General features: G+C 27.8%; 1 protein-coding gene across 4 annotated transcripts in view; it reads left to right on the forward strand.

Moving 5' to 3' along the window:
- Positions 1-14,922: 14,922 nt before the first annotated feature.
- The window catches only part of Gen (XPG-like endonuclease), a 36,008-nt gene continuing 24,534 nt past the window's right edge, over positions 14,923-26,396 (forward strand). The window contains exons 1-6 of one of the 4 annotated variants that reach the window (XM_043041626.3): positions 14,923-15,040; positions 15,300-15,457; positions 17,071-17,251; positions 20,686-20,775; positions 22,418-22,504; positions 24,586-24,767. In XM_043041626.3, coding sequence (XP_042897560.3) covers positions 15,300-15,457; positions 17,071-17,251; positions 20,686-20,775; positions 22,418-22,504; positions 24,586-24,767 — 698 coding nt within the window. In that variant the 5' untranslated portion in view covers positions 14,923-15,040. Of the gene's footprint in view, positions 15,118-15,299; positions 15,458-17,070; positions 17,252-20,685; positions 20,776-22,417; positions 22,505-24,585; positions 24,768-26,396 lie in introns of all 4 variants that reach the window. The other 3 variants (XM_087157520.1, XM_043041628.3, XM_087157521.1) reach the window with 3 other exon arrangements.

Consider the following 26,396-nt stretch of genomic DNA (forward strand, 5'->3'; position numbering starts at 1 on the left):
TCTTCTTTTTTTTTTACTATAACGCTTCGAAACCCCGGAGGGAATTATGAATAACCCTGTATTACAGTGCATGGATACCAGTTAAAAAGAGAAAAAATCTGTATTTTCCTTCAAACAGTTTTTGTCTGTGAAATTATCTCTGAGTTTGCAATTATTTTTCTCACTGTATCTTTTGCTGTGCACCAATATCACACCGAAAGGAGTAAAGGTTTATAATAAAATGTTACTATTTAGTAATTTAAGCGTTGTTTTAAATAAAAATTAAAAGTTTATTGCTCGCATATCTTTACTGATATATCCTAATCGGTTATAGATCTTTCAATTACATAAAGTATAATGTTTTTCTTTTCATATTAAGTAGTTCTTCTGCTTCCAACTTATAAATGAGCTATTGAGTGATGATCTGAATAAGTCAAAAAACCGGCCGCGCAGTTAAGAAAATGCATAATGACTCAATTACAGTCAAGTCATTACGAAGGTTTCTTTATTCATCCGAAATGAATTTCGTGAAGATTTATTGCCAGCATTGTGCCCCTATAGCACAAAACTAGTTTATCAAAAGTCTATCATTTAAGTAGACATCATTAGTCATTTATTTTGAGAGGAAAAAATCAATTCATGATTAAAGGAAGAATTTTTTAGCTTTGAAATTAGTATTTGCTATTTCTTAAGGAACTAATTCATATTAAATTATTATCCATGAAGTTTTTATAAGATTGGCAAAAGTTATCCAGAAAACTAACAAATATCCCTATCATTTGCAAATTAAATTGTAAATGTATTTTGATAGTTTAATAACTTACTGAGTAGAAGCACCGTTTTGTTATTAAAAAAAAAATATTCCTGTTTTAAAAGAGAAGAGGAATTCCTGATGAAAAGAGGAAATTAACAGTACAATATAAAAAATTCCAAATCAAATTGCAGTAAAAAAGACTAACACTTTTGTGCATTATCCGTAAAATTTATTTTATTGCAAAATATACCATAATTTCTAAAGTAATATTTATTAAATTACAGTGATTCAATGATTTTACGGTAATTATTACTATAAAAATTACGGTGTATCAGATATTTTGCTCTGTATCATGTTCCGGAAAAATGGATTTCTACTAGAATTTATTGCTACCTAAGAACTAGTTGTAAAGTAGTAGTAGAAAGTTTCAAATATAAAAATTTTCAAAAAAACAAAATCTTTTACATAGTCTCTTGTGAAGGAAACAGCTTTCCAGCAATCTCCTAAACTTCTAGTTTTTAGAGGGCATTTTTTACTTTTAACTAATACAGCAACAATGCTTTTCGGTTGAGTATAGCTGAGTTTGGCTATCTAATTGAGCGTCTTTCAAGCCCTTTTGCTTAGAAGCAAATATTTTTTTCATATTATGATAAAAGATATAGATGACATTTTGACTAAAATAGAATTTTGAGTTTTTTTCACCCCTAGAATCTCGATACATTAAAAGTTAAAACCCAAAAATGCTAAAATCATTTTGATAGAATACCGGGCACAAATAAAAAAAAACAATTATCAAAATGTAAAAATTTACCAGTAGTTTTTTCGACAGTGTATTTTAGGATAGTACATCATCTTGTAAAAAATGTAAAAGAAGAAAAATTTTCACATACTTGACTAAACTTTAAGGAAAATTACTTCTACGGTCAACCTTAATATAGGTACTTTAAACTAAAACACGGTGCAAATTTTTTCACTCTTATTAAGGTACACGGAGAAAAAATTTCTGTAAAATTACTGTACTATATGGTAATGACATTTTTAAGAAGAAAAAAAAACCTAATTCTGGTTTTATAAAACCAAACAGTATGGTATTTAAATCATTGATTTGATAATTTCTCCGATCATATGGAAACGGTTTACTGGAAATTACAATTTTCAAAATTATAGGTGTTATTACTATACATTTTGTAAAAGATGCAAAAATGAGAAGAAAGTTTCACCTAAAAAATGATTTGTATGCCATGTGCTAAGATAGCATGATAAAACTGAAATTCTACTACATTTACCAGACTTTATCATGTATTATAAAACCATATTTTGTTTTCAATTTTATCAAATTCATTACAAAAACGGTTCGGCAAAAATTGCAAAGTTTTATGGTGCTCCCATGGAGCCAGAAGCACGGTAAATTTTACCATATCATGGTAGTTTCTTTGCTTTACTTTTTTCTCAGTGTATCAAATAGAACCGTGTTACCATTCAAGTTGAGTCAAATTATAATGCAATCAAGTTAAAGAAATGCAATAATACGGTTAAAGTTAGCACCATATTAAAATAAAAGACAATTTGAGGTTCAACACACCACAAACCTTCTAACAACGTAAGCAAAATGTTTAATTATTTTAAACGCAAATAATTATTATTTAAAAAATGTCATCAGTGCCGGATTACCCATTATGCCAGAATAGGCCATGGACTGGGGCCCTCAATGATTAGGGATCCCCTTAAAATGGATTTTTTGAAAATAAATTTTAAAAAATTAAGAAAATCAGTGATTATTTTTTTAAAAAATCAATTTCAAATATATATGTTATGATTATAAAATGTTATGATTATTTTTAGTTCCAATTTAACAAAATACAGTCAAATTTAATTTGTTATTATTTATTTTTATTTTGAATATGCTTTTTTAAATGAAAAGATATATAAATACTTTTATATTTGAATAAATAAAAAATATACGAGAAAAAATTTAATCTAAGGGCCCCAAAAATTTTAATGGCCTAGGGCCCAGCGTACGCTTAATCCTGCCCTGAATATAATAAATATTTTACATTGTACGGAACATCTGGAAACAAAGGAGAAGATTTTGCTAATTATTTTGCTCCCTTCTAAATAGTTTTCTCAAACAAAAGGGCACTGAAATTATTTCGATAACTATTCGTTTGATGTAAAATTGACACAGCAAAAGTATTCGAGAAATTACGCAAAACTTTATAAGACGCCTCTGGCATCTATAAAGTTCGAGCATATTTATCTACATCAGAACATTTTTCTACTAAAATACATAACTATGTAAGCATTCGATAATATTTCTCATTTGAAGAACCCAATTAATTTTAAAACAGCAGCGTTAGAAAAATTAATAAATAAAAAAATACTAGTACACCAAATCCATCCGCTTGATTTAATTTAAAATGAATCTGAAGAAACTTTGACGAGTCAGAAATAAAAATTCCTTTCATATATGTGCGCCAAAATATATTTCTGAAACTGTTTGTGCAACAGCTGCACGACTCGTTACAGAGTTGCACCAAATTTAAAATTGCAGGCGACATCCCTTCATTTCGAAACATTTCTTTTGAAGCTGGTGTATGGAGTCACGCAGGAGATATTACTTGATCCATCTCATATCTCTTCTCGCCCACCCCCTCCCCAGAGAATGTTTAAAAAGAAAACAGTTTTGAATTCGAATTTATATACTGAAAAGATATTAAAATTGAATTCGTCATTTAGGTGGAGGTTCATTTTTAATATGAAATTTGACACGTTATCAACTTTTATCAGTTATTCAAAAGTTTAATTAAGCACCAAAACAAGAAAGAATATGTACTTGTAATCATTAAACAAACTCTAAGCTTATTAAACATCGTATTCTAACCGCAGTATGAAATATGGAGCGTTACTAATCAGTAATTTAAAAGTTTATTTGAATATTAGTTCAAGAGAGAATATGTTATTGTACTTATTGGAAACATTTTAAATGTAATTTATTCTATACAAACATATCACTTGAACTATAAGCAAGACTTACCGACGAGTTTTAAGGACAGGTTGCATAGTTTTTCATGGTGTGAGGTTTTGGAACTCAATAAATGTAAGATGCCCAGTTTTGAAATAATTAGCATTTTTTGAATAAAATATGCAAATTAAGCTTAAGAGGTAGAATCTAAAAACAATTAATAACAAGTGACAATTAAGAAATGTATCGACATCATTTTCATAATAAAGATACCATATCATTGTTTTAAAAGTAGAAAAATGTATTTTTTAATACATTTTTTATACAAGCATTCAAATTGTATTTTAAAACAGTTTTTGAAAAATTATTTTTTTAAGCAGCCGACCAGCAGGTGGCCGAGTGGTTAGCGTGCCTGACTGCGGAGCCGATGGTTGCGGGTTCGAATCCCGCACGGGGCATGGATGTTTCTTTCTCTCTCTCTCTCTGTGTTCTATGTCCTTTCTTCTGTGTGAATGTAACCCGCCCTATAAACGGGTGTGTGGTGGCGACGCTACTCCGCCACCGTTCCTTAGCCATAGGTGCTCACTGAGTGACTGCACTTTTAATTACACGCGAATGCACTTTTAGTTAAAAAAAAATGAATTAATAAATAAATAAAACTTGAATTGTGAAATAAGAAAAATATCACTTGTTTCGCCTTTATTACTATTTCGAAAGAAATTCTGAAATTTAGAGACAATATCATAGTTTTTACTGTTATCTTGTAACGGTTGCGGCCGTAACATATCTTGCAACTGATTACCTTTGCATAATCAACTTGATTCGTCTTAAATAAAAATACTTTTTTTTAATTCAAGTTTAGAATAAATAAATTTATAAAAGTTACATTACAGAGATTAAAATCATTTTTTTAAACCATCGTTTTAAAAAATAAGATATACTGATGAATTCCCCAATACACTTATACCGCCATCTCAACCAAGTTAAATACAGCCAAGCAAAGAAGAATTTAGTACCGATATCATTGAACTGGGAAATAATATCAAAGTAAAGGTTACATTCGTTCTTCTAGGAATGGTTTTACTGATTGTGTCATGTTGATTGTGTCATGCTGTCATATACTCATTGTTGATATTTTTTTTTATATTTATGGGACATCAACATTTACGAACACTGTATTTTTTTTTTTTTTTTAATATTTATCTTGGGTTGAAATTTATCTTAGTCAATATTTTATGATATTTATCGTATGATGATCTTTTTTAAAATTTCGTCACTTTCGATAAGTAATGATATTCATCGTTAGCGAAATTTGTCTTATTTATGAATTTATGATATAGCGAAATACATAAATATCGTTATCGCAGTAGTTACAAAACAATCAATATGTAGCGATTTATCGATATATCACCTAGTTCTATATCTTTTTTCTGACATTGCTGTAAAGGATTTGTTGATTTTCACCTCAAACACATAAATATTTTTCCAAACTATTTATAATTATAAAAGAAACTGTTTTCTCATTTTAAAAAATTATCTTTCAAATTAATCGGGAAAAAATAATTAAATATCTTATTATTGTTTTCAGAGAGAGAACGTTTTATTCATCAAAATTTAAATAAAATTTGACGTTAAATTCATTGCAAACTTTACAAAGATATGTAATAATTGCATCCTATCCTAAAGTGTCAGCAGTAACTGAAATTTTGAGATTTTATTTATCATAAAATAATTATGAAAATTATAAAAAATATTAACTATTTCTAAATATTTTTTTAATGTTAATATTGATGATTAGTTAAAAATTTTATAGCTTCTATATTTAGCTTTTTTTATATAGAACAGGGTTGGAGCTTAAATGTTGCAATGAATTTTTAGGGTAGTTAGGACGCATCATCAAAATTGTAACTGCATAGGAACCCATGCCCGGAAACGTCGTCATACGTGCCTAGGGACCCTTTTCTATTATGATCTGTTCAGAAGCACACGAAAAATCAATTCATAATTATGAAGCGCCCCTAGCGGCTATGATGACATTTCAGGATATAAGTTCCTAAGCGACTTTAATCCTAAAAATATGCTCTTTACTTCCCCTAGAAGTTTGCCTCAATATTTCCCCGAACCCTAATTACATAATGTTTTTAAACTTGTAGATTTTAACAAAATAAACTAAAAATGTCATTTAAAGAAAATGTAAGTTGAAGAGAGAAACTGATTACAGATTTGAAATCAGTGACGGGAAAATAATCAATATCCGTTAAAAAAATCTCATGCAATAGCAAACAAAACAAAATTGCTCTCTAATTAGTTCTATATTTAATTTCGGTTAAATTATTATTTTAATTAATTTCAATTATTTTACTTAAATCATTCTATATTTGTGATGCTGTAAGAATATTTTGAATTCATCACAAATATCTATCGATATTTGTGATGTTGTAAGAATATTTTGAAATCTAACCAAACTAAAATAAAGGATTCAGTTTTTTTCTTATTTGTTTATTCGAATTTCTCCTTGTTCTTTTTTTTTATTTATTTATTTATTTTAGCGAAAACCTGGAGAAATATTTACAAAACTTCGAATTTGATTTCAATTTCCAAGCTACATACATAATGTTTTGCATTTTTGAGTTTAAAATACTTTGCGAAAATAATTTGTAAAACTTTTTTTCCATACCAAACATTATGAGAAAACACCGCGTTCCTTTTTCTGTAGCCCTGATTTTTACTTTTTGTGATCTTCTGTTTATCGTGTTACAGCGGTTTCAAATTTCACCGAGATCAAACGTAGAGTCCGTTTAATATAAAATAAAAACAAGATAGTTATACATTAATTATATTCGTCATCAATTCTATTTTTTGTTATATTCATTATTATATTATATTTATAAAAATATTAATTTTTATTTTTTTACCATTTAATGATTTTTTTTCTAACTCAAAAATTCTAAAAAAATTTCTCTTTTAAGGTAAACATATTATTTAAATTCATATATCAGTTTATAAAATGATTTTTAGCTTACAGCTTAAGATTTCAACTTTGAGGAAGAAGTTTAAAAAACTTTGTGTCATGACTCTTTCTAAAGAAATTTTAAATTAAAAAAAAAAATTTTGATTTTGTTTAAGTTTAGAAAAAAAAACTTATGCATAGAATAATTACTTGAAACTTAAGAAAAAACATTGAACTAATATATTTAATATAAAAAATTTAATTTTTTTCTAAGCGTTAAGGTCTTTAAAACTAAAGTGATTTTTCCGGTTAAATAAGATATTAAATATTTATTGCATTAGTTCTTAACATTTATTATCCAATTTTTAATGTATATTTTTTGATGAAAAATTAAAGAGAGCTTGAAAATGCTATACAATTCCAACTGGGATTCGGTATATTTTTGGTTTTAGTGAAATTTGTTTCTTCATGCATTGTATTCTTATGTAAAAAGTTATACTGTGTATTATCCAACTAGATGTAAACTTAATTTTTAAATCTTTTAATTATTTAATTATTTATATTACCTACATAGATATAAAGGCAGTATATCTATGCCCCCATATTAGTCCCTGATTACCTACTTACTAACTGCTGTTTGTGAAAAGAAAAGGTTATAATAGCTTTAGTGCTGCCATCTATAAGAAGAATATTGAGAAAAATGTAATTGTCATTATAAATTTAAGTACAACGCTAAATGTTAAAACTTCTACAAGTATTTACTTTATTCTAAATGCAAAAAAAACGACAAACAAATTGAGAATTTTAACTTTTATATTTTCGGAAATATAAAAATTGCTTTAATGTAAATCTTACTGATTTAAAGATATTTGATTGATTTTATAGGTTAGTTTCTTAAATTGCAATTTTTTACTCGTCAAAAATTAAAGAAAAATTCAAAATGAAACACAATATAAAAAGTGAAAAGTACCAATGTAATCATGATTAACTAGCAAAAATGATTTCAAAATATATCCGTAACTGAGTTGCCAGGTTAAAAAATAGGAAATGAAACGTAATAGAGGCTATAGCTTTTATTACGCAATCAGGGCCGGATTAACCTCTAGGCGCGTGCCTAGGGCCTACGAAATTCAGGGGCCTACGAAAAACTTGCGAGAAAAAAACTTGTTGACGAAAATAATTTCGCTTTAAAAATTATTAAACTATAATTTATGATCCTGAAAAATATATGTAAAAAACATTGGTCAATTGCTAAAATGACTCATTTGAAAAAACGTGACTAACATTTTATTAAAATAGTATTAAATCATTTTTTTCTATTAGTAAACATTTAACCTACCTTGAAAATTTATTTATAAATAATTTCAAAAGATTTACTTTTGACAATGTTAATTTCCTTCACTTAGTTATCATAGTAGTATCATGAAAACTATGAAGCTATTTGTAGTATAAATATTTCTTGTAATTAATCTCACTATCAATTTCACTGTTTTCTTTGCTGGTTTGTTGTTGTATTGTTGACGTGAAGTGTTTACATAGTTATCGATCGAACTAATCATAATGGTATTATCGATATCAACTGCAATATCGGCAATATGTCGGTATTGCAGATTAAGTTCGATAAACAAATTTGTAAATTAAAATCCATATTAATAAAAATGTTAAAAAAAATATGCAAGAAAATTTTAGCATATATTTTGAAAAGAGGGAAGGAGGGGAGGGCCCAAAAACGGCTATGCCTAGGGCCTACGAAAGGTATAATCCGGCTCTTTACGCAATGGATGGCGCAATAGAAAGGCGCGTTTTAACAAAGTTAAGATCTGCATCTGTTTTATCCGTTAACTTGGATTCTTTTACTATCATTACCTGTATTGTGCAAATAATAATAAATATTGTTTGATAATTCAAGAATTATAAATAATAAAAGGTCTAATTAAAAATGCAACGCAACATTTTAATTCAATCATTTTTAAAGAAATGATTGGTATTTTTTGAATAATATTTATCATTTAGTTGAAAATTGGAGGAGGTTGTTGGTTAATTATGAAATGTCGCACTATTTACAAAAAGAATTTCTCCGGAATCAATTTCACAATTAATGATATCTTTTATTACCATAATAAATAACTCAAAAGAACATCTTTATGTTCATAAAGGTGGAAGTCTATTAAAAAACTAGAATTCAAATGCGCAATAGATCTAATTTTGTTACATGTAATGAAATCTAAAATAAGTTAATTATTAAAATAGGTAATAATCCATGAAAAACTTATTTAATGATACTGTTAATAATTTTATTTAAGTAATTAAAGAAATTAGTGTTAAACCCACAAATAAATTGTTCTAAACTTAGTATTTTTTGAAATTTTGGTCAAATTATAAAACATGGTAATTGTACTATATTCATTACTAATTTTCCTTTTTGATCTCTTATAGAAAGCTAAACTTATTTTAATGATAGTATTATAATTTAAATTGCTAAATTTGAATATTTCACTATTATTAATTCCTTATTTAAAAGTTTAATGCAGAACTTTTTACAGAAGTAGTATTTTTTGTATAGTTGTTCTTAGCGTTTGTCTATATAGGTTACTATAAAATTCTTTTAAAGTTGTGTAATAGCATGATTAATTTAAAAAGAAAAAAAACGCTTAATTGATTTTAATAATTTTCTTTTTCAAGCAATATTGCTTATGGAACGATATATATTGATCCATAAAATAGCAAAATTTAACTATATTGTTATTTGTTACATATCTCGTACGACAATTTACCTGATCTCTCCTTTCAAAGTCTATTCATTTATGAGTAGTTGATATTTTAAGAATAAATAGGATTATTGGTTTAAATTAAATAGTTGTTTGAAAACAAATCGTATCCATTTCAAAAAAATGCAAAGTTATTTCTAAAGTATATTTAATAAATAAGTAAAAACATTTGCAACTAAAATAATATTAAAAAAAGAAAATTTTCTACTTGCATAATTAATTTATTCCAATTGTTGATACGATAATTATCATAATTACTTTAAAAACATTTCATTTTAAACTAAACAGTTTTAGCTTTTGCTTTAAGGCACGCTTTTATGTAAATTATAATATGTTAATAAAATAATATGTAGATGACATTAAAAGCGTTAGAGAACGTTTTATTTTCATTTTGTTAAACTTATACAATAATGTGTATTTAAATAATATTACAAGCAAATTATAACAGTAACAATAAAAGCCAAACATTTATATATTAAATTACCCTTACCTGGCAATATTAGATTTCGGGTGATTTTTTAATTGATTTTCTCATATTGAAAGAACAAATAAGTATCTAAGAGTTATCCACGAAAAAAAAATACAATAAAAAAATAAAGAAAAGAGAAAATAAAAAAACTTCTTATTCAGATGTGAAGCTGAGATTACAAAAATTGGTTCATGTTTCAGTTTCCGAAATGGCAGACGATTATGCAACAAAAATTTATTTTATTCGCTTAAAATCATCTGCAGACGATTAAGTTTTACATAATTATATGTATCTAACTGGAAACCGCAAAGAAGTGAAAGAAAGGGTTTTCACTGGGTCACCGCAACTCGGAGCCGTTGAAGCTCGCTTCAAAATAAGTTTAAAACTTTTGAAAGGTAAACAATCGTTCGACGGTCAACTTTCTAGAGAAACAGTTCAAAGTGGCGTCATTTTTTTAAATTTAAATCTAATTATTTCTTTAATATATTAACTGATTCTATCAGAAGACAAACTACAATAAAATTAAAGTTGAATTCTTAAAAAATAGTTTAAAACAATGCACAATTGGGAACATTCGTACTGAATCGGGTTTGATCATTCTGCTTACAAAACGCGAATCAAATTCCCAATTTCTAAATATATGTATTTTCAAATTAATTTTTATGTTTATGAAAAAGTTGCAATAAAAAATATTGAAGGTGCAGCGTTGGGAAATATATTTGTATTAAAAGGGAAAGTATGTTTTGTAAACAATTTTAATTCAACACAAAATCATTTCCTGTTGCTCCTTCTCCCCAAACTAACTTCCTGTCGTTTAGCTATGGGTGAGTTACGAAACGTCATTCTGAAAAGTCCCGTAATGAAAGGCCACAAATTCTACGATACTGTCGGAATTATAGGGATAAGCAACAATTTCTTCAATTAAACACTGTTTTACACTTTGAAATATTTACATACATACTTACAGCCGCGGATCCAGCGAGGGGGGGAGGTCATGGCTCCCCCCCCCCAAATTGAAAAAAAATTTGATTTTTTTAATAGTTTTCAAAAGAAATAAAATATTGTAAAAATTATCTAAGGAGGCATATACACACCTAAGTAGGTCGGAAAAATCGATTTTTTTTTCCATCTAATTATGTTCTTCACTGTTTCAAGAATCACTGTTAAAAGATTTAGAATACTTGAATTATTTATGTACTGTTCTATTGTTCATTATGAAAAAAATAAATGAGAAGACTAGCATTAAAAACCCCAGTTTTTTTTTCTTTTTTAAATACTTTTTTTTAAAAAAATTTATAAAAATAATTAATTGTGGGGGGGGGTATCAGAGTCTATGACCCCCCAGGAAAAATTTCTGGATCCACCCCTGCATACTTAAATATTGAGCCATATTGTGGCCCTTATTGTATTGAGCCATATCTTTTCAGTTAAGACCATTACATTTTAGAATGTTTGAAATTTTATTCATAAGACGAACACTATTGTTACTTAATTAAAAATTTCCGTTCAAAATATTCTGAAATAATGAGTTACTTTACATAGTTTATTATTTATATTAATTTGTAAATGATAGCAAATGATTAAAAAATAAACAACAGTATGGCCGACTTAAAGTGTGTTTGCATTGAATGAAAACAGTGCTGAAAAGGAGTTGCAATTTTCATTCAGGAAGTTTGAAAAAATTTTTGAATATTTCCGATTGGCTCCTAGCTTATGCAATGAACAAAAATATTTTGATAGTTGAGTGTCATGGTGATTTGTCTTTAAAAAAAAGTTAGAAAAGTATTGAATTTGAGATATTTTTGTATCTGTATATGCTCGAATATTCACTTCAAATAAAAAGAGCTTAAGGGTTTTGGGCTATAATTTTTCTTAAATAAAAAAACAAAATTTTTACTTTAGAGAGGTTATAAAAGAAACTATTTTAGCTAATCGCCTTCCCTCTGATAAGTTTTTCGATTCTTGTGTACTGACTCCGGGACTTTTTTGACACAGGTGTTGATACGAAAATCCACTTATCGAATTTTATAATAAAGAATATCACAATTTCTTAAAGTTATTTTCAAATTAGGTAAATAAAGTTTTAAATAAATATTTAATGCTTCATAGTTTAAATTTAGTGTTTACAATATAAAGTTAAACTTTTTTTCTCTTATAATTTTAGTTTGATCTGCTGGATTAACAAGCTAATCTAACAGGAAGTAACAATTCAATTTTGAGATGAGCTGCGGGACACTGCTAATGGAAGATGACACAATCTGGAAGAAAACTAAAGACCGTAAGTTCGATTCTGCTGAAAACAAAACAACTGATGTGTATATGACACAAGGTGCACTTTAAATCTGTCGCAGCTAAAAGTCCTCTTATTGGTTTTCGTGAAGAAACTTGAAGAAAGACATAAAGCCTGTGTGATTTATCCCTACTGTTTGTGTCATATATACACAATATTAATTGCTGCTGATCATTTTATAAAATCATTCAAACAACATTCAGAGATTCCCTGGTTTTTTACTCGGAAATATAGTTGCAAGTAAACAATATAACTTTCAATTGAAGGAATAAAACTGCATGAAATGGCTGTAAAGTCTCGAAAAAACTTTTTACGTAAAAATAATTTTAGAACGTAAATATTTATTTAAGAGAAAAATATAAAATAGAAAAGAGAAACGTGAATTACCGGTTTTGCACTAAATTTTAGCCACGGATTTGCACGAAATGGAAAAATTATATAAATTAACAAAGAAATCTTTTTAGTAAATAATTTAAGCCACATATTTGCCCGAAATGGATTCGCACATGGAAAAATTTTATAAAATAACAAAGAAATTTATTAGTAAATTATTTTACCCACGGATTTGCCCGAAATGGATTTGCACATGGAAAAATTATATAAATTAACAAAGAAACAATTTTTAGTAGATAATTTTAACCACGGACTTGCCCGAAATGGATTTGCATATGGAAAAATTGCATAAATTAAATTTGTGTATAAATTTGTGTTCTATTTTATTTGTTGCAATTTTTGTAAAAAATTTTTTGAGTGCTCCTCACACTATTGTTTTGATATATTTTGCTTTGGCTATATTGATACAATATCAGAAAGCACTCTTTTTTACAGATATAATCGTGTTGGCTGATGAAAAGATAATATCTTTGATTTTCCGGATTTTTTTAAAAAATTTTTTAATTTTTTTTCCCAAGTTGTTTGTTATTTTTTTATTATTTTTTTTCTTTCCCCCCTTTCTTCATATGTCTGTAATTTGCCTTTGTTTTATCTTCATTTTGAACTTATCTTAAGAGTTCTGTTTACTTGCAGCTTATGCGCAATAAATGAAACTTAATTTTCTTCGTGTTTTTTTGAATTTATTTATTTTGCTGTATATATATATATATATATATATATGTTCTTGTCAATTATTACGAAGAAAAAAAAAACAATTTTATTTCAGGATTTTAAAGAAAAAAATTATTTTTTTAAAGTTAAAATTTCAATTCAGTTTAAATACTAATTTAACTTTATAATAATATACTAGTATGGTTTTTATTAAATAATTTCCGAATATGAATAATGTATGATAATTGTTAAATTACAAATGGTTAGAGTATAATTTGAGATGACTGGAGTTAATAAAATTGATCAGGTTGATTAAATTGGTCCATTTCTAAAAAAATTAGGAATACGTTTTAAAATAAACACCTACAAATGACTAATGATGTAAAATTTATCACAAAATTCATTACATAAACAACAGAAAAAAATATCAATAAAAAATATCAATAAAAGTTTAGCAACTAGAGTATTATTTCTTAATTAAATTGGAAATATTTATTCCAAAAAGTCAACTGGACACAAAATACACTTTGGAATACGAAAATTCGATAATGTAATTTTATTTAGTATTTCTGTATTGCTAAGTAAGTAATGCGTCGAGCAACATAATAAAACTATTGTTTCATGTTTTACTGCTTCACAAAATTACAAGAATTTAAGTTCAAAGTTATATTTCCAAATTAATTTACTACCATGCAAATATCCGTTTTGCTTACTCCAAAAATAAAATACAGCGCTAGATGTACAAAAAGCTAATATTATTTAGCGTCAAAACTGAATGCAAAATAATGTTATGGTGAACGCTAGATAATATTAGTTTGTGTAGAATCTTATGTTACATAATGCATAGAGAATAGCGACCTTTTGTATCTAACGAATGTTAGAAAGTTGCGCAAGATAGCGTTAGATTTCACTGGTTTTCTGATGTTATTTAATATTAGGTGCTACTTAGGAAGTAATATGATTGAGAAAAGTATAGAATATAAAGCTTAAATAGACCTTTCATATTAGATCATTAAATTTAGTAGAGCGATTTCGCAAACATTAGATTTTAACTCTAATAAAAAGATAAGATACCTATTTTTTTTCCCTGTTTATTTACAAAAATTTTGCCGATGTTATGGATGTTCCTTCTCTATAATGAAACGAGATTCCATTTTATTTTCGCTTACATAAGAAGGAGCATCAAGCATTTTTCTTTTGTAAATTTAATAAGTCACAATAAGGAAACATCCCCGAGGAAGATCCGCAGACATGCCATCGCAATTTTGATCTTCTGCAGAGAGGATGGCTCCCCTGCTTTGGTATCCCCACGACCTGCACGTGAAGTCGAACACTTTATGGTAGAACAGTTTAACGAGGACCAATACCACACACCGTCGGTCCCTACGCAGACTGATCCAAGTGGTCACCCACCCACACAGTGACTGCAGCCAGTGATGCTTGACTTCGGTAATCTGCTGGGAATCGCGTCTTAACACTGCGGGACAGTTTCTTGCCTTAAAAGTTATTAATCTATTTGAAAATCAAGAGCGAAACTATCGCACCTCCATTTTCAATGACTCTCCTCTCGCTACTGGTGAACGTATGTGAAAAGTTGCATAGGTCGAGAGTTCTGTTCTACGCCATCTGTAATCCATTTTGATCACCAATAGATACAGTTACATTTATTTACCCATGTAGTTATAAGCTTCTGCATCTGGCAACGTACAGTTCTCAAATAAAGATATATTTTTCATCTAGTTTAAACTGTTGAATTCGGTTTTTGTTCATATTATTGTCAAAGCTTATTAATTTTAATTTAGTTTACATTTACAACGTTCAAAAGTTAGCAGGATTTCAATTTTTTGTTTTCTATTTAACAAGCCGATCTTTGTTTATAGTTGGTTTGGATGATTATTACTGTCAGATTATTTTTTATCTTATTTTCTATATATATTTCAATTGTAGTTGAACAATTTAATTGAAATATTAGTTTAAATTTCTTCCTCGTATACTTTTTAGGAAATACTAACTCTTTTTTTTGGAAATATATATTTAAATTGCTGACATATGTTTTTCTAATTATCATTTATTGAAAATACAGATGGGTGTTCAAGGTCTTTGGAATATACTGTCTGAGTTAGCGGAAAGAAAACCTTTGAATTATTTATCGGGTAAACGAATCGCTGTCGATTTAAGCGGCTGGGTGGTTCAAGCAACTCAATGCAAGGGGCTTGCAAATTCAAGAAACCCTCATTTAAGGTTAGTGTGAAATTAGTAGGTAATACTGCATGAAAATATTTTTTCTGTCTTGACTTTTCAAAATATTAACTATCAATTTTGTTTTTGTTACCTTCTGAAATACTTGTTTCTTATTTCTTTATAATTTTTTTTGCGTTTTATTTTTTTATTTTCTACTTCATAACTGAAACAAACAAATTTTCGTCTGGTTAGCTTGAAAGTAAAGTGAAAACCTTGCTTTCTGGAATTCGACTAAATAAAGATGCCAATTAACAACTCTTAATAAAAAAAAGGTAAAAATGAAACAACACGCTAATTTTATTTAAAATTCTTATTTAATCTTATCTCATTTAATTGTAAATCTTATGTGTAAAAAAGCACGAAAATGTTTGCCCGGGGATGGCTACGAGTTATATCTTTCGAGTTGGTGATGCTTTACAGTGTTTTCATTACAGAAAAACAAAATGGGAGAGAATTTGTCACCCTTTCTCAAAAACAGAGTGAGATTTCAAGAAGTTAAGTGAGATTTCTAAAAATTAAAAAAACGCAAATAGACTTTAAAATTTTTTTTTCTCTAATTATAATGCATTTTTAACATCTCCTAATATTTAAAGCATTGAATATTTTTGCTGCATTATCATATGGAAAATGTTCTATATCTACTTTTTCATCAGCTATTATATTTATTTGGCTGAAAAATATCCGGATTTGTTTCGATTTGACCGTTTCTACTGACATTTGTTTAATTTTCATTTGTTCGTTACGGAGTAGAAGATGTCGCCTTAGCAAGGTATTTGTCCATTTTACATTCATGCACAAAAAATTTAAACTTCTTACATGAAAAACCTTACCTACGATGAACACATGATAGCAGAGAAATGTGTTCTGAAAGGGGTTCGGGAGGGGGGTGTTCTGCTGTTCGCGGCGGTTCTGAAAAATACTGGTAAATAGGGAAGCTAGATAACAAGGACCGATGTTCAAAATAATGAAAGATCGAGGAAGAAAAGTGAAACGGATTTTATTCAAAATTTCAGAAGACGAAATATTTTCCAAATTTCGTATATTTTGAAATTGATTAATAGAGTGCGCAAACTTCTTGCGGTAATCATTTTTCAACGCAAAAAAGAAAAAAATATGCGAGATTCTCACAATGTAGTGAAAACACTGCTTTATTCTGTGATTTAAAAAAATTTTTTTTTTTTTAGTTTCTTGCGAGCTGCTGCCCGCAAGACATATGACAGGGAATGAGGCAGAGATTAATATTAAATTAACAGTAATCATAAATAAATGAAGAAACAAGGATTGTGTTTAATGGTAACTTTGGGTATCCGTTTTAAGTTTCTTTACTAGTAATTTTTCTGCTAAACTGTTAGTATGTTTTGCAGAAGAACAAAAATGGCAGAAATATTGAATATTAAGTAGATTTTGATTAAACAGAAAATTTTTCTGTTTCCAGCATTTTCTTCAACTTTGAAATTTAATTTCTCAACCAATTTGTTAGGTGGAAATACAACTGGTGGAATCTTATCTTTAAGCATCATAAAACACTAACCAGTTAAAAACTATTTAATATTATAATTAGTAATTAATATATGGTTTCTAAAAATTCATATTTTTATTTTATTTTATTATAGGAATTTATTCTTCCGCGTATCCAGACTACTTCAGGATGGTGCATTTCCAATTTTTGTGCTTGAAGGTGACATGCCAGCTTTGAAGAAAAATGCTTTTAAAGAACGAAATCATCATAATTCTGATAAGAATAAAAATTCTGATAATATTAGCCGTTCAACATTTGATCGTACCTTGTCACAGGTATCACACACAATCTTTCAGTTTGTACTTGTTTTCTCTTAATATAGCATAGATATTTCAGCTTCTTTAAATATTTTGTTTATCTATTAATCAAAGGTGGCACACTAAGTAGGTAAATATTCGCCTTACTGTACATATACAATATAGTGGAATAATCCATTCTCCATTACCATTATCTTGTCTGCTATCAAAATCTTCTTTTGGTGTACAAAAACATTATTTTTTTTCATTTTAAATTTTAGGATTTTTAGATATGTTTACTACTAATTAAAAAAGGTCTAAAGCTTTTTTTTTTGATGAAATTTAATAAAAGGAAGTTTATCCAAACTTATTTCAATGCGTGAAAGAATTTTTAAACAAATTTACTTTTTTTAAAAAAAAAAAAATTAGTAATGGAGAATTAATGAATTATGAAATTTTTAAAAATGGTATATTAATATTTTTTTTAAAAAAATAGTTTGGCTAATAGGGAAAATTATTTCTAAAAATAAGTTTGAATTTACAATATTAATTTGTAAATTTTTTTTACATCTCTGCATGGAGATGAAATTTTGTCTTCATATATTTAATTTTGCAAATACTATTTTAAAGTTCTGATAGAGTTGGTGGGAATTCATGACCAAACCTTATTCAAGTAAAAAGGTTTGTTTTTTCATAAAAATTAAAAGAAGGTAAAATAGTTAAATTAGTCTTTATTTCTTTGTACAATTTCAAAGATATTAATAAAATAATAATTTAAGTTGTTTGTAATAATCAGTTTTGTATGTATGACAGATTCTGATGTATCCTATTTCAGGAGAATATTTGAGAGAGAGAGTGTTGTTCAAATTTAAAATCATCAAGCTATAGTACTCAAATCAAAATTTAAAACACTCCCATCTGTTCTACTGATGGTTAGCAGCAGTTAACTGTTATAAGTTAGTTATTTGAAGCTATCTAAAAATGCTTACAGTTTTTCTTTCCACGATAAATTCACTAATAAGTAGCAAAAAAAAAAAAAAAAAAAAGTGAATAGAAATATTGAATTGATATTTTTAAATAACATAATATAATTTATTTTTGTTAATGAAATAAAATTTTCAGATTATTTATTTCAACAAGATTTAATTGGTGCTTCTTAATTATGAATTAGTAAAAATATAAACAAAGTTGGTCTTGTGAGTTAAAGAGTTTAACATTTCAAATAACTACCATTACCAGTGGTAGTTATTTGAAATGTTGAACCATAGGTCTTCTGCCACCAATGATATATGATTTATGCCAATCCCCTTCCATCTGTATATTCTTTTCCTTAATTCTAAATTTATAATTTTTTTGAATATTATTTTAATAAGATATTCTTTTATTTGGCAACTGGACCAAAAATGTATTATTAAACTTATTTGCTCTAGTTGAAAATATATTTATATTTTATATAGCATTTTCAGTAGCATTACATTTATTAAATATATTTATATAGCATTATATTTCCATCATATTTTATCTGATATTTTTTATGTGAAGCACTATCTACCTTTATTATCCTAAACTGTGATGAATAAGTATTTCCTTAAAATTCCTTTGTATTAAAATTTTAGATATCAATATATTGTATCTAAATCAATTATCTCTATCCAACTATTAATATTCATCATTATTTCATATAAGAAATTTGTAAAAAATCAAATTAAAATTTTTAGTTTAAAAATCAATGAAAAAAAAAACTAAGCTATTATGTCATTAGATTTAAATTAATATACTTTAGTTAGGAAAAATTAGAAAACTTTTCTAATTATTCTAAAATTTTAAGACATTTTGGTACTTTTTATTTTATTTATTCATATTAAACTATTAACAAATTCAAAATAAACTTTAATATACATTTTTAATGCTTCTTTCTCATTGTATTTTTTATGAATAAATATGCTCTAATACAGCACCAGTATTTGACATAGAATAGTTTATTTGCTTTGTGACTTTGGTTTTAACTTTTGTCCTCTTTAACATTATATATGTTCCAGAGTTTTCCCTAGGAATAAAACCAGGCAGGTGCTTCCTCTCAGAAAAAGACGCTTTGAATTTTGAAAAGGGCACTCACTTAACACCATAAAAATTTATCAAAATATATAATATCATGTAATCACTGAATTTCATGCTCACCAATTTTTAAGTTATCGTCTTATACACTATGTTACGTTATACGTCTCATATGTTATTTTTTATGTGTATATTTTAAAAAGTTTTCACTCATGTAAATAAGAGAAAAATTTATAGTTTATAAATAACAGTTAAAGGCTTTCTAAGAGACAAACAATCTCTGTGCATAATTTTTTTTAAAAAAAGAAAAATGTAAACAAAAAATTTTTTTTAATAATAAACAGCTTAAAAGTTTTTTTTTTATAATTTATACTGAAATGTATTAGAAAACAGACAATTAAAGGTGCATTTTAATAAAAAGGTATTAAATTAAAAATAATTTTGAAATTTAAAATCAGTTTAAAAAAACATTAATATACCCCATTGAAAAAGAGAAACTTATAAAAACTTAACCAGTTTAGAATAATCCTAACAAAATAAATATTTGCAATAGTAATCAGAATTAAACCTATAAACACAGATAATTTTTTTGTGCAATTATTATTTTAACAGTTAATTAAATCTTCTTAAAAATGGAATATGAATAAAAATTCAATGTTTTTAAGAGATTTGGATTTATTTTTACAAAGAGGGCACATTTATAGGGATCAAATGGCAGGCAGGAGAGCCACCCTTTTAAAAACATTTCAAAAGAACATTGATATATTCTTATCATCCCATATTTTCACAGGTGTAATTTTAAAATCAATACCTGTTTGATAGCAGTGCTTTTCTCATATAGTGCAATACAACTTGCTGGCATAAACTAACAATAGGATATATCTTTTATTTGAGTGTAGTGCACTAACTATCTGATGTGATTATTTTATTTTTTCTTAGCATTGTTGTTAATATCTAAAACCAAAAACAAGGATGACTCAATAGGTACAAAATTAAGTAATAAATGGTTATCTCGGATAGTACAGTGAAATAAATACTGGTATGATATGTAAAAGAAAATCTCTTATTTATTCAGAATTGTCTGATGAGAGTATTTGTTTTTGGGATCTATTTTTTTCTCAAAAAGCTACTCTATAAATAAAAGTTATTTCAATGTATCAATCATAATAAATTAATAAATATCCATATTATTAATTATATTTTAATGTGTGTATTTACAGTGTTATTATGATAGATACAATGTATCAACTAGTTAAATGACCTGCTTACTCAAATAATTGATGTTGGAATACTAGTATTTATTTATGTGTTGCTGAAAAGGCTCAATTGGAGCTGTATTTCTTTTGTATATTTCATTTGTGTTGTATATATTTGTTTTATTTAATGGTACATTTTACTGTCACACTTAATTTTAATAGTGTAGAGATTTATTGCAAATTCTGGGAGTGCCTTGCTTGAAGAGCTGTGGAGAAGCAGAAGCATTTTGTGCCTTTCTTTGCTTGCAAGGGGTAAATTATCTTTTTATTAAAAATATACTTTTGTTGTTTTAGTTAAATTAATGTTTTTATGTACAAGGTGTCTCATAACTAATGACGTGTGTTAAGGGAAGATAGGACATAGCTAGACAAGCATACATCACTATACAATGCATATCCGAATGCAAGTCATAACACGCTAGAGGGCGTCTACCTGCTCATTTGCTCTGTGGATCATCGATAAGATGTATGCATTCGCAAATCTGGATAAGGCTGAGATACGTTACATGTACAGAGCTGCAGATGACAATGCGAGGGTAATTCAACGATTTTGCCTCTAGCATTTTCCTAATAGATTCTTCCCTGATGTGAAAGGGGTTCTTTTTCAAGTTGTATGCTGGATGACGGAGGTACCAGGAGTGCAAGAACGCCGTCCGTAAGGGACAAAATTGTGCATCACATCAGGGTGAGGTCTGTTTCATATTAGGTTCGTGAAAGAATGAAAAAGTCGTGATTATGCAATAACCACAATATAATTTGAAATAAATACTGTCTGATGTGGCCAAAGGGTAGGCTGTATAGGAAAGTAGAAATTTCCTTTTCTTAAGAAGAAATTTCCTTTTCTTAAAAATTTTCTTATATTTAGAGGATAATGCTAGTATTATGTATGTAAAGTAGTGCACCTCCGCAACAACTGGTTGTTGGCTAAATAGTTTCTGAAACTTACAGCTTCACTTTTAAAAAGTCAATGATGTTGGAATGCCAACCTGGTGAGTATTGTGCACTATCTGCCTTTACTTTATTGGCTGGCTGGTACCCATTGATCTGGAGCTGAATAGGTTTTAAGCAACTGCTGGTATTAATTACATATTGTTTCTGGAATGTAGTTTTGTCTTGTATGATCTCCTCCTTCCTATAATAAAGGATGACTCCACTTATTTACTTGAGATGTAAAAGTCAAATATTAATTTGTTTATTTTAAAAAAGAATATGAATTTGTCTTTACCTTTCACTTTAAAAACTATGAATTTTATGCAATTTAAAGTTTATCCTATTAAGCTGTTGGCTTCAATCTTAATTTGAGGTAACATGGAGATGCGTTTGTGTGAAATATTCCTGTTTTCTCCAAGAGTTTCAATAAAGAGACAATGTTTGGTGGAACTTTTAATTTTTAGATTACACTATTTTAAGTGCATTGTTGTTTTTATTTTTTTTCCTTTTGCTTCTTTTTCTTCAGCATAAATACTTTTTAAATGTATTTTAATTTTTATGTGTATTATCATTTTTAAATGTATATTAGGACTTTTTAACCAATATATTTTTATTTTCTACTTCTCTTAATTCCCTGTGTTGCACAAACCTCTGTGTACACAAACATTTACCTCTGTGAAAAGGCAGGCAGGGTGGGCCAGCTTTCCACAAACTCTTCGGGAGGGAGAAGACGGTATATATATATATATATATATATATATATATTTCCGAACATAGGTTTTAAAAATTGCTATGTACTACATTCGTTTATGTTTGCAAAAAATTGTTGTAATTTTTTTTTTTAAATTCAATAAAAATTTATACATGTAATATGTATGTAATATAAGTTATATATAAGCATTATATATCTGATAGTTCATTGAGGAAAGGAGTTTAATTCAAATATATTCTATTACTTCTGCAGATAGTGGATGGAGTTATAACTGAAGACAGTGATGCCTTTTTGTATGGTGCTGATTCAGTTTTTCGAGAATTCACAATTGATCCTACCGTAAGAAAAACTTATATTGTAAATTTTTTTTTCAGTAAAAGAAATTTATTATTATATTCCTAAACTGCATTAGCACTTAATATATCCAGTTTGTTGGAGGAGAATAGTAGAAAATAAAAGGATGTATCTCAATGAGTGATATAATCGAGATGTAAAAGAAAATATATCAAACTACATTCCGATTAGGACAACTGTATTAATGAAATCAACTTTAAACTATTTTAATTTTGTTGTTACTTAATGTTACTGCTCTTCTTTCTTATTCTATTTATTATTGTTTGTACATGGAAGTACAGTGCCCGCCGCTAATAAAATCACCGGATAATAAAATCAGCCGCTTTATAAAATCAAATCGGCAAGAACCGAATCGTTACAATATTAGTACAAGTTAAAAACATCCTTTAATAAAATCAATGCCGCCGCTTTTTAAAATCAAAATTTTGACTACATAATAAATCAAAGGTGCAATATTTCAGCTTTTTTTGTTCTTATTTATAAATTTTTATTTTTTTGAAGTTTAAAGATTTTTTGAGAAGAAGCAACAGTTACTCACAAACCTGTGAAACAGGTGTGGTTAGCACTTTCCTGAGATATACAAAGTGTAAGAGTTAAGGAAAAATGTGGATGGTAAGCGGCCAGTTTTTAGAAATCAATTTATTAATGTTAATTCCTTGACTTGAATGAAGTTTGAAAAAACCTATCTCACTCAACAGGTGTCAAATTCTTATCTTACTTTTTATTGAATGAACCATAGAAGGGAGAGAAGTTTCTTTTGTTATCTATCTTAACAGAGAACATGAATAGATTTCCAAAAAACTGTCTGTGCACATGTTCCATATTATTTAAGCCGTTTGAGTAAATTGTAGTTAGAGCACATATCATTTTTAAGTTCGTCTGGTGCTAAATTTTATCAGCATGCCGAAAAGGAAAGATTTGAGTCTTAAAGATAAATCCAAAGTGTTGCAAAACTATGATACGCTTCCTAAATGTAGTCAACGTGAAACTTCAATGGAGATGGGGCTAATAACTGTTTCGAAGAAATGATAAGCAATGAAGAAAATGAAACGGACAAGAATTTTTCACGTTACGTAGCTATTGACGATAACTTGCAAACATCAGGAGAAAAATCTGAGTCTGAAATTGTTACAGACATCAAAAATTGCAAAGTTATTTCCAATCAAGAAATGGAGGAATCAGACTCAGAAGATGAAATAAACTCATCAGTGGAAGTCAGAAAAGCACTTAATGTATTGCGGCAAGCTTTAGAACAAAGAGGAGGAATATCGAAAACTATAAAAACTTCTATTAACTCTCAAATGATGTTGAAAAGTTAATTTTAAATACTGCAACTCAAGCAACCATTGATCGTTTTTTTGCAAAACTTTTGTAAATTTAATCTTATGTAGGGTTTTACTTTATTAAAATAATTAAATTAGTTAAAATGAAGCATTAATGTGGTCATTATTTCAGCTTTTAAAGTTGTGCATAAAAATTTGTTTTTTTCCTTCAAATGTTGAATCGCCTCTTAATAAAATCAGCCGCTTAATAAAATCAAAAGAGCATCAAACGAAAGTGATTTTAATAAGCGGCGGGCACTGTAATCACAAATTCTTCTTTCTATCTCTATTGATACCTCTAAAGGTGCACAAACTCAAGTTCAAGTCTTATGGTAAGAATAAAATTTTTCATTGCAAATTTCAATGAATTTATAGAATTTGCTCACCAATTTTTGCTCTTTTAGAAAAAAGATTCATTATTTGAAGATTCTAAAAATATTCATATAATTTCTCATAATTCTTAGGAATAGAAAATTGTTTTCCTAAAATTCTAAATTTTTTTTATTGAACTGTAATAAATAAAAAGCAATGTAACTAAATGCATGATGTAGCAAGGAGGCTTCTATTTAACATGATCAAATTTGGTTCTTATATTTTTAACTCCTTTGAAATCGCTCTCCCTCTATTCTTAGCATGAGGATGACCATATTCAAGTAAATATTTTAAAAAAAGCACTTGTGTGTACTTAAAATTCAGTTGAGTTCCAATTATAATTTTTAATTACATGTACTGTAACACTAATAGGATCCTCATGTGAACCTGTACAGTCTCAGCTCAGCAAAGAACAAATTGATACTTAGCCGAAGAAATTTAATTGGTTTAGCTTTATTGCTAGGATGTGACTATGTGAAGGGAGTACCAGGAATTGGGAAAGACAGTGCTTTAAAACTGCTGCATGAACTCCAAGATTGTGACCTTCTTAAAAGGTAAAATTATTAATTATAATTTCTTTTTGCTGATAAACATTTTTTTGAATAACATTTGTAATCATTAGATTATAACAAAAAAATGTTTTTTTTTTTTAATAATTATGTTTCTATTTTTTTTCTTCAAAAACCAAAAAAGAAGAATCATTTCACAACTAGCAAATTTATCAAACTCTTAACTCAAAAAATTTATTTATTTATTATTATTATTTTAAATCTGAAATCAGTTTGGAGCTTGCGTGTTTGACGAGATTTTAATCTCAAATAAAATTTCAGACTTAGCTGAATTCCAAGATATGTTTGAAATTCTGAAAATAAGAATGCTTCCAAGTTCAAATATATTTTCGGACTTTTTTGAATTCTTGCACAAACCAATCTTTATATTCAACAAAGTTTGAATATTTTTTCAAACTTGTCAAATTCCAAGATCAGTTTATGTATGATGGTATTTTGCAACAGTCCTCAGAGACTATATAAAGAACTCAGATTTTTAAATCCACACTCGTCGGGTGATTTTCCATTGATCGGCAGATCATGCGTATTTTGCTAAACTTTGACAACAAATTTCAGAGAGTGTTTTTAAAAGAAAAAGTAGTTTTGTTCAACTGTACAATCACCACCAGTGTCCTGCAGGTCAACTTTTAGGGGAAAAAAAGAATTCCATATTTAGAAAAGATTCCTATTTGAATCCTGGACAAAGGGCCCTACAAAGCAATATAGTGCATGCAGTTTGTCAGCAGACACGCCCAATGCTATCCAAAAGACTTTCAGAGTTTGATCCTATAGATGGAATGGCAGACGTTTTGGAAACTTTGCAAGGTTATGTTTTATGACCGGACTCAACAAGTTTGACTTGCTAGGCATGAAGAAAAATTTGCAGAAGATGCTGTCTAAAAGTGCGATGGCGGCGAGCAGAAATGAACGCTTGGACTATTTACGGCAGGCTAAAAGAGTAATTGGTATGGAAAGTTTGGATTTTTATGATTATTTGTGATGTATATATGTATTGTTTTGTAAATAATTTATCATGCCATTTTATTTTGTAAATTGCCTTAAATAATGATTGTTTTACGTTGAACTGTTGTGAAATTTGCCTTTTATGTTTCTAGTTTTGAAATTTAGCTAATACCTAAGACTAAAATTTAACTAAAATTAATATTAAAAAGCATGCCGATATCATTGAGGATGGTTTGGTAAAATATATTTGACACTCCTATTGTATTTGACACTTTGATTTTATATTTTAAACGATGTAATGTAATGTATTTTATAACTTTAAATTAGTTTCATTCTCAGACTCAAACTGTTTCAACCTACAACTCCTGTAACTTGGATTCCATTGTAGTTGGAAAAAGTTTTCAAACTTGTTGAATTCTCCAAAATTCAAACCTATCTTCGAATTCGACCAAGCTTGAAATAAAATATTAGAATTTAGACTGTCATCATTCCAAATTTTTGTCATTTCTGATTCCTCCAAAATTATTTCAGATTTGAAAATATTTTTCTAAAATTTTATTTCGAGATTGAGATTTTAGATTTAAAATCTGAAAAGAGTCTCAAAACCGAATTTTGAAAAATATTTTCTTTTTCAAATTTGGTATTTTGCTCATGGTGCGGTCTTTGTTTATT

The sequence above is a fragment of the Parasteatoda tepidariorum genome, chromosome 2 (assembly GCF_982258835.1).
Source record: "Parasteatoda tepidariorum strain Cologne lab strain chromosome 2, Ptep-v5.0, whole genome shotgun sequence".
NCBI classification, from domain to species: Eukaryota; Metazoa; Arthropoda; class Arachnida; order Araneae; family Theridiidae; genus Parasteatoda; species Parasteatoda tepidariorum.